We start from the raw sequence: 10,107 nt of genomic DNA, 5'->3' as shown, positions 1-10,107 counted from the left end.
GTTTTGTTTTGTTTTGTTTTTCCTTGAGGAGGTATTAAACATTTTCACTGGAAGAGATGCACTTGCCCCAGGCGTGTCCTGGGGTTGGTCAGTGTCTATGGGCGGCAACTCGCCCTCTAAACAGTAGGTGAAGGATGCCTGGGTGAGATGGAAGGCGGTTTTAATTTTCCTTCTTTCTCTACAGAGAGGCCTGGGCTGGAAAGCAGGGAAGACTGATTAGCAATTGTGTGGACTTCAGGGGGCCCTCTTGTAAAGGATTTAATGCCTTAAATGCTTTTCCACCAAAATAAGTGTTCAGCAGAAATCTTTTAAGTTTTAACCTCCTGCTGTGTAGTTTCCTGAATTATCCCAACGCTTTTAGGAAGTGTGCAGAGAAGCTGGGAAGACCCGAGGGCGTGTTTCCAAGGAACCACTGGGGGCCCAAATGAAGCCCCTCTCTTCCTAGACGCAGCAGAGGTGCAGATTTTTGCAGGAGTGAGAACAGCTGCTTGGGTTACTGTGGACTCATCATTGAATGAACAATGTCCAGAACAGAAGGGGCCAAAAGGAGCGGCCCCATGGTAGATATGGTCCTCTTGCGCCACCTGCCTACAACATTGGCTCATTGCAGTTCCCAAATGCGCTAGACTACCTACGAAACAGACGAATTCAGGAGAGGATCAATCTAGGAAAATCAAAACTATTTCAAGGTGCATTTTCTGCATTAGAACTACAATTTTCTGGCTCTCAGTTTTTCTGGAGCTGGCGGCTTCCCCGGTACCCCCTGAAGTGACTTTACAGTAAGATTATGCAGACCGCAAGGGACCTTCCCATTAATGGCTTTCCCTGTACCCCCCTGGGTGGTTTTGAGCGAGTTTCAGGGCATTCAGCTTTTCGGCCTTTTTTTTTTTTGGAATTGGCAGATGCCTATCCGTAGCATGAGGAAAACGAGCCCCTAATGCCAGGGTTGTCTCTATACGTTTCTTTTTCTCTCCTTATCTCGATAGCAGTGGAGGTGGTAGAACTGTATAGACTCAGGGTATATTTTGAAGGTGGTGGTGACAGGATTTGCTGCTGCAGTGGAGGCTAGAGCAAGTTATAAGAAAGATGATGTCACAGCTTTTGGTTTAAGTCATGGAAATGAGATATGAGATAAGAGAAAGGGAAAGAGGGCAGGTGATGTGGGGTCTACACAGGTAGAAAAGAACCATCTAGGATGAGTGGAAGGGAACTGAGGACATGTAGGGTCAATGAATTAGAGGTCTTGGTCATATAAAGAATTGTTGGAGCCAGGATATCAGAAGGAGGTAACTAGAAAGATAGCATGAGAATAAAGATGGCGAGAAAAGAAATCTATATTTAAAAACAATCTTTTATTTGTCCATATACATTTTAACATATATTCTATTGATACACATTATATTTCTTTTCAGTGATCATTAAATAATTTGCTATATAATGTAAATTAAAAAAATATAATTCTTGAATTCTCAGCATTTCCATTACACATAATATGTAAGGTGAACCAGAATAATCAAACATCATTGGTGTTAATCTTAATAAGTAAACAGCCAACATTTCTACTTAAAGTATGAATTTAGAGATTTAAGGAGATAAATTCCACTGTTAGATTATTGTATCTTCAGAATTAAAGAGGGTGTGTACATAAACGAAATCAATTTTGATGTTTAAATCAGCAAGGTGTGAGTGTGTATTGAAAACATCAACATGTAAAATAGAAACCTAGTTAATGATCACATTTTCCTAAGAATAAATTTGTGTGTATGTGTCTTAATCATGTGAATATCATAAACAATAGACATTAGCACAAACATAAATTGGTTGCCTATTTTGGCCATTGAGACAATGTTTTTAACTGTTCAGAAGAGGATTTCTTAATTTTTTCAAGATACAGATCTTTATTGTTGGTTTTTCTATTGATTTTGAATAATATTTATCTCTAACACTCATTTTTAGTAGTGTTCACACTTTTTATTAGTCAAAGATCTATGTTAGAATTTATAAGCTACATTAAATAAAAATTTTTGTCACCGAATCAAAATAATTTCAGCCCCAATGAAATTTTACTTTTTAGGGCAGCCTTTTGGTGTCCTTGTTTTAGTAAAATATGAATCCAACAAAGCTTTTTGAAAAGCTGAAAGCAGCTCACAAACTCTTCTTACTCAACTTTCTTCATGGACCTTATTTAGAGAATCTCTCTATTAAGGAACAACATGTCTATTTTTCCATTCTTCTTTTAAAATTCCATCTAAATTTTTTCTTATGGTCCCTCATTTATCTGTTTCTTCTTTCTCTCCTTCTTCTAACTCAGCTTCTCACCCCATGTCCTTTTTCCTCATTGTGTTCTAGGAAAAATTTTCTCCTTTTCTATTTCTTCTATGCTTGGATTCACATCTCCGCCTATTATGCTTTGTTTTTCATAGAGAATTTGTTCCTATTGAGTTCACTGGTTCTTTTACAGAGAATTGTGAATGGAATAAGTAAAATATTAACAATCTGGCTATGTAGCAATCCACAAACATAAGATATGTGAACATCTCACAAACACAAAATGTAATTTCCATGGTTGATGTCAATAAAACATAGTTTCTTTGGTATAAGCTTCTTGTGTACAAAGTGTAGCATCAGTACATTCTTGACTTTTTCATATTGCTTGGCATCTCTGTGAATTAAAGGTATTATTAATGAACAATAGGATAAATGTCATTTTAATACTTTTTCATTTTTCTGTTGCATTATGGCAAATTTTTATTCTAATTCTTTAGTTCAAGTTACATAGTCTATGATGCTTTAAGGTAAATGGAAACCTGAAACTGGAATGTGACCTGGAATATGACTCTCTTCCCAACTTTTTATAGATTCACCAAATGACTTTTGGTCACAGAACTCTAGCTTTTAACTTCGTGTACTCTTTCTGTCTGGAGTGTTCTTTCTACCATCCCTCTTCTCCATGTCAGCTTATTATGAATTTTACTCAATCTTCAAGCCACCCTCCTAACACCCTCCCCCAACTCAAACCCTGAAATGCTACCTTTCCATAATGCTCTTCCTGGTTCTCTAAAAAAATCAGATGTAATCTCTCTTTCTCTCCTCAGTATTCTTAGCACTTTGGACAACACATATAGCACTTATTGAGCTTGCTTTATCATCTAGTTGTATGTGAATTTTCTTTGCATCCCCTATAGCCTATAATCCTAATTTAGAAGGTCTAGCCCAGTGCCTTGTGCTGGCTAGAGAATGGAACTGAAAAGAATGTTCAATTTAGATCCTTAATTTTACCAGTACACAGGCAAGAGTGTTTACTTTTAAGAAATTCAGAGTTCACTGACCAGAAGAGATAACAGAGTATTACAATATAGCTGTTTGTAGAAAATACACACACACACACACACACACACACACACACAAATAAATGTATGAGTCAAGGAATTTACTATCTTTGTAGTAATAGTACATGATCTTTCCAATAACAAGTGTGTGGAAACAGGTTTTGTAATTCAGTTAATAAAATCACATCCCAAGCTGGATGGTAGAAAGGGTTTCAAATCTGATTTGTGCCTGTCAAGCTGATCTTCATCAGCCTGAAAAGGAGAGAGGCTGAGAGAACATGGAGGGCTGATGCTTTCCATCTTATTCTCGTCAGCGTCTCTCCCTTGAGTTTTTGTCATTGCTTTTCTTCACGTGATCAGGATTTAGCTCTGAACACTCACTGATCACCTGTGATAATTTTCGTCTCGTCCATTACCTAGCTGTATGCTCACCTCAACCAGACCAGAGAATCTACAGACTTGTGCTGGATGCACTCGCTACTCATTTCATTTACTTATTTTTAACCTTGAATGTTCTTGTAATGTTAGCTCCTTTCATTCTCCCCTGAAGTCTGGTTTTCTGTCAAGCACAGTCCTGCTTAATTTAGTGCCAAAGAGAGTCTGCTGGGATGTACGGTCAGGGCGTCTCCCAGATCTGAGGAAGCCTCACCTGAGAAATCTCAGATCCGCGCTACTCACAGTGCATCAGGAAGGACTGCCAATTGGGTGGTGTTAGTGGGAGTTTTATTTGGAAATGATTCCAAAACCTGTAAGAGAGACAAAACAAAGAAATGGATTTGGTAATGAACTTTCGTGCCTGTTGTTCTGCCAGGATCTGTTTGGTAACCAGGGCTCAGCCCTCTCTAAGAGTGGTTTCAGCTGTTCCTACAGCTTAGCATTTGAAGTGTATTGAATACAGACAATTGAGTCTTATTTTTATTCTATTGTGATGCACCTTGCTTTAAGGAATACATGTGTGTGAAAAATATAGATTTTTATTCCATACACAAAAGCATTAGGACCTGGTATTGGTGACAGTGTAGGTAACTTGTCCTCTCCTATATTATTTCTGTGAAGGTGGACTGGCTTTCTGAAGAGGGGTTTGGCAGCATGCCCCTGGGGCCTCCACACTGGATCCAGCAGCTCCACTCCTATAAATTTATCCTGAGTACATCAACTATGAGAGTGTGCAAGAGACACCTACATGTTTATTTGCCAAATCATTGTTTTCAATAATAAAAAGTTAGAAAAGTATAAGTAGATCAAAGATTGTTTCATAAACATACAGATAGAAAAGTATGGACAGCATTATCCTATTTTTATAAAAAGTGTACAAGTATGTGCTTATAAACAGAAAAAAAAAGTCTAACTAGACACCAATGTATAAATTGCTATTTCTGAGGGGTGGGGTGGTAGTAAGATTATTTGTGATTTAAATTTCTTCTTGTATCTAAAATTTTTTTTCAAATTCTCGACAGTAGATATGTATTATTTTTATAACCAGAAAGATGTTGAATAAATCCATACACCCCATTTTGAGAGCAATGAAGATAAATTGGGTTGCAACTATTTCCTGAAATTCTTTAGGGGATCCTCAGATATTTATGACCTTTGTTATCTAAACACAAGATAACAAAATAGTCTTAAGCATCAATATCCTAGAAGTTTCCAAGACAGAAAATATTTTCTCAAGAAAAGTAACCTCTAGGTTTCCCACAATGTTGTCACGTTCTTTTTTTTTTTTTTCCCAGAACAAGAATTCAGGTATATGCTCTGTGGAAAATGAACAAAAAGTGGTCTCTTTTACAGCTGTTAAAATGTTTGAGGCTGATGCGTATGTCCCAACGTGGAAGGAAACCGAAGATACATGAATGAGTAAAAAAATGCAAGCTGCAGAATGTATGTTACTTTAAAAAAACAACAGCATCAATAACCCTCCCTCCCATCTCCTCCCAACTATATGGGACATTTTATTGAGAACACATGTATTTAGAGAAATGTGGATCTGCCCAGACGTTGGCCTGGGGTGACCCACACAGAGCTGTTATCTCTGGTTGCCCTGGAGAGTGGGTGGAGAGAGAGGAAGGACACAGGGCTTTGTGGGAAGTGCAGGGTGGGGTTGTTTTCTTTTTATTTTATATACTTTTACATTCCTTACATTTTTTTCATAATTTAAAAACATTCAAAAGGAGATAAGTTAAAAAGAAATTTTAATAAATTTCAAGCAAGCTTGCAAACTCAAGAGCAGAAGCTAGATTGTGGGTTTTTCTTATTCAAAACTAAATTCTTTCATTTTTCAGAGGATCAGTGGTAATGACAAGAGAGTTTCTCCCTCTTAGTAATTATTTTGCAAATATAAAAATGGCAAATGGGCCTTTCTGACATTTCAACTCAAATATTTCAAATATAATCTTAAAGACTTAGGCAATTTTGCAGTAAGAGACTTACATGGTTTTGAAGTATAGGCAAAACCTCAGTGGGTTACTCCCCTTAACCAACTAGCCTACCAAATATGCTCAGGTTTGGGCACAGGCAACAGTGAGACTTGAGAGGTGACTGTCTTTAATGGCTGCATCTTGCCACATCTTGCTTGGCAAACACATTCTTCACTCTCATAATGTCATTTTCTACATCAAAAACCACTTTCAGAAGGAATGGGAACACATTTGCATGACTATATAAATAATGACTCTTTAAAATGTTATCTTCTAACCAGCTTTGCTTTTTAACAGGCTACCAGAGGCATAAAGATCTAAAGGTGGAATCTCACATATCTATCCATCAGGATCATATGTAATGGTCCTGGGGGCATGTAGTCAGTCACTGACTCCACTTATATATCCATGGCATCCTCTGCAGTGGCCTAGGGTGTGGCAGATATTTTCAGACTTACAGATGATGATATACATCAGGATCCCGCTGAAGTCGGGTTTGAAATCCTATATACAAGTCATCCCAGAGTAGACCATTCCTCACCACATGTCTGATGACATCAACCCGGCTCTGGATCTGAAACAGACATGGAACAACTAGCAGGGGAGACCCAGGCAACACCGGCCATCGATCCCGCACGTCCCTGGGAGAAGCAGATGCCTAGGACAGCAGGGGCCTAGAGTGTCAAGGAGAGAAGTCTACTAGAGCAGGCATCACAGGCTGAGGGAGGAGGGCCTGAGTGTGGCAGAAACTGAGAGAAGGGAAACAGGAAACGGATCAGGAGCTGGGGAAGCATCGTGGCATGGATGAGTCAGACTGCTGGGTTCACACCCAGGTTAATAGCTTTGGCAACCATCCTGCCTGTTTTCTCATTTATAAAATGAAGATAATGGGCCATTCCTCATAGGATTGTTGTAAGGATTAACTGAGTCAATGTAAGTAAAATATTTAAAATGAGGCCTAGCACACAGTGAGCATTCAAAAAATGTGTGATGTCACTGTTATTCTGAAATAGAGCATACTAGTCTTCTACCTAAGCACTCAGAGGCAAAGCAGAGCCTTCAACTTCACAGCAGACTGTGTGTTTCAGGTGAGATTCCCTTACCTAGGTGGCCAAGGCCTTTACCTGTAAAGAATCCCAACCTGAGATGCAGAAACTGTTGAATAGTCAAGGAGCACAGGGTTAGCAGACAAGCAGAGGTGCTTTCAGTCTCAACCCTGTACTTGCTAATCACGCAGCCTTAACCTTACTAAGACTCAGTCCATGACAGGACTGTTGTGAGAAAAAAAAAAATAGACGTTTTATGAAAAGAGCATGAAATAGCGTGAAGGGAAATTTTCCTCAGACTGGACATGGTTTAACAATTCATCAGAACCACTGTAAAGTTTACCCAGGAGCTTTTTCAGATTCTGCATCACATTTTTTCTTCCTGATAAATACGCTAATGGCAGTAGAGGCAAATTGTCATCAATGGCAGGCTAATAAATGACACAGGACGTTTAGAAGATTGGCATTTTGGATTTATTTCTTTTTCCTTCACCGGTCCTACCAAATGATTACATCCACTGTAAACTAAGGTTACAAACCCATGTCAGAGGACCTGTTCGTTTGCTGATAGGGGTTTAGACACATGATGTACAATTTGCTCAGGCCAAGGACTGCCCAGCTGCGATGCAGTGTTGGGACCTGCCTCCTCACAGTGGAGGGAGATGGCCTTTCCTGATCTTTCAATCTGTAGAGGAGCACATGGGAGAATTAGGGGTAGCTTTGAGAAATAGTTAGGATGTAAATGGAAATGCCTTGGTGATTGATTATATTTGAGGATGAAGGGAAAAGGAACAGTCGATTGTTCCCTTGTGTCTATCAAGCCTCGCTGGGGAGATGATACTGCCAATGACCAAGGGATAAATGGAGAAAGAGAAGGAAGATGATGAGTTGAATTTTGAATGGGCCTGAAGAAGTACCAAGGATTTGGAAGTCCGGGTGATGCTACCTAGCAGGCAGTGTTGGGGGAGCTCGGTGGAGCCCGAGCAGGATCCAAGGATTTTTGGAGTCATCAGCGGAGAAGTGGTACTAGCAGATGAGTTCATCCAGGAAGAGATTTGAGAAGAAGAGTGGGTTGAGCAGAACCATGCAGAGAAACAAGAGATTTAATTGGCAGCTGGAGAAAGAGAGACCCTGAGAAAATGCAGAGAAAGAATAGTCATGGAAGCGAAGAAATTGTCACTGGAGCTGAGAAAGGACTTCTAGTTCAAAATGACAGATGGATCACATGCATAACCTGTTTTTTGTACACTTCTAGACCCAACTAGAATATTGACAAAGCAATTATATAGCTATAAAGTGCCACAGTGGAGAAGAAACGAAGTGAGTCATCAACAGGTAGGAGATTTCAACTAATTACTGCAATGAGTGGCAACCAAAGAATAGGGCAGAGGCTGCAGAATCCCAGAGAGCATGAGGAGGCCATTCGGTGAAAGGGGTGGAGGTAAGTACCATGGATGAGGGAAAGGACACAGCACAATGTACACAAAACAGTTGACCCCTGCCCTATGCCTGTGCCTGGCTCCCGCCAAGTACATTCAGACAGTTCTCTGAATAAATCGAATCAATTTTGGGGAGAGGGAAGAACAGGAGTAGGTACTGCATTTGTGATGTCCCAGGGCAAGACTCTCTGCGTTTTGGTACTTGAGGTTCCACAGTCTAATAGTTGGCTCCTCACTTTCACAACTTAACCTAGTGAGCCCTGACCAGCCTTTTGTTTGGTGCAGCCCACAGTCCCTTTTAGAAAACTGAATTAGCTTTCCATATTTATAAATCTGGTTATTTTACATGAAAATCCAGATTTGCAAAAATTACCGTCAAATCATTAATATGTGTTTTAAGAACATATTTATTATACAAAGGCACATTTAAACCTCTTTGATTAAGGCGTCACACATTTATATGGCACATGTAATAAGCTTAAAGGCAGACTGCATATCCTCCTGGTTTATCTAATAATTCTTACATTATATGTAATTTAAAATTACAATGCATGCTCACATATACGATGTCATTTGACTATCACAAAAAACTGGTAAAGTGGAAATAGACCCTATGGAAGAAAAAAAACAAGGCTCAGAAAGCTCAATAACTGGTGAGAGCCACCAGTCTTGACGCTATCTCCAAAACCACGGCTCTTAACCTCATTCCTGACGCAGGTGAGGGGTTTGCTCAAAACTGGAGCTCAACGAAATGTGTTAGTGTATGCTGACTTAACTCCTTTCACAGAGCTCATGAGTCTGGAGGGAGGCAGGGCAAGAGGCAGAGGAGATAGCACAGGAGAGAGGAGAAAGGAGAGGCGGACACCAATGCCCATAGGCTGCTAAGAGCTTAGGAAGAAAGCAGGTGGAGAAGCCAATCTTCGCAAATGACTCAAAAAGAAGCAAGTATGGGGTTTAGCTAATAATAATGTTTTCATCTTGTTTCATTGGTTGTGACAAATGCACCATAGTAAAGTAGTTAACAATACTGTATATTATCCTTGTAACTTTTCTGTAAATCTACAGTTATTCTAAAATAAAAAGTTTATTTAAAAAAGAAGGGAAGGGGGAAGGGGGAAGGAAGAAGAGGAAGAAGAAAGGAAGGAAGGAAGGAAGAGAGGAAGGAAAGGAGGGAGGAAGAAGAGGAAGGAAGGAAAAGGAAGGAAAAAAAATGAAGGAAGGAAGGAAGGAAAAAGAAGAAGAGAGGAAGGAGGAAGGAGAGGGGAAGGAAGAGAGAGAGGGAGGGAGGGTAAGGGAGAGAAGGAGGAAGTGGGGAGGGGCACTTCCACCAATGTCACTGCTTACTTCCTCATATGGATGTTCTCGGCTTGGTCTTTCTTTTGGAAAAGATAAATCTAGAAAGTCAACCAAATAGTCATATCCTCCAGGAAAAGGGCTAAAGTCCTCATTCGTTTCAATCATCTGTGCAAATAACAACACGATAAAGGGAAGAAGCATATCAATCTGGTGGTCAAGGTCCTTAAAAAATTCTAGAATGTGTAAGACCCGAAAGCCCTTAAATGGTAGCAGTGAATCGGCATTAACGTAGTCTCTCCTCTCCTTTCTCTTACTCCCTCTTTTTCTTCTAGCCCCTCCCTCAATCTCCCTCCTGCGTCCTGAACCGACAACATTCAAATCCTAGTCTCCTGTACTAGCAAAATTGCCTTATATCACTGACTTCAATCAAATTTACAGGTGATGATTATCTTAAGTACTATTAGTACTATCTAATACTATTCTATGTTTGCAGGCTAAAAATTAAATAACATTTGGAATATTTTTCATCATTATACAACAGCTAAAGATAAATAGTTTCATTGACAATTCCAAATGTTTTCTC

The 10,107-nt window shown here is 39.5% G+C and overlaps 1 protein-coding gene across 7 annotated transcripts in view; it reads right to left on the bottom strand.

The window, feature by feature from the left end:
* Positions 1-879: 879 nt before the first annotated feature.
* Positions 880-10,107, bottom strand: part of LOC120598328 (cytidine monophosphate-N-acetylneuraminic acid hydroxylase) — a 234,473-nt gene continuing 225,245 nt past the window's right edge. For all 7 annotated transcript variants that reach the window (XM_039857095.1, XM_039857098.1, XM_039857097.1 and 4 more), the window contains 4 exons: positions 9,573-9,689; positions 6,202-6,317; positions 3,979-4,075; positions 880-2,662 (listed from right to left, as the gene is read on the bottom strand). In XM_039857095.1, coding sequence (XP_039713029.1) covers positions 4,000-4,075; positions 6,202-6,317; positions 9,573-9,689 — 309 coding nt within the window. In that variant the 3' untranslated portion in view covers positions 880-2,662; positions 3,979-3,999. The remainder of the gene's footprint in view (positions 2,663-3,978; positions 4,076-6,201; positions 6,318-9,572; positions 9,690-10,107) is intronic.

This window comes from Pteropus medius, unplaced genomic scaffold (genome assembly GCF_902729225.1).
Source record: "Pteropus medius unplaced genomic scaffold, Ma_sr-lr_union100, whole genome shotgun sequence".
Classification (NCBI taxonomy): Eukaryota; Metazoa; Chordata; class Mammalia; order Chiroptera; family Pteropodidae; genus Pteropus; species Pteropus medius.
Note: the sequence above shows the minus strand (reverse complement) of the source record. Positions and strands in the feature narration are given on the sequence as shown.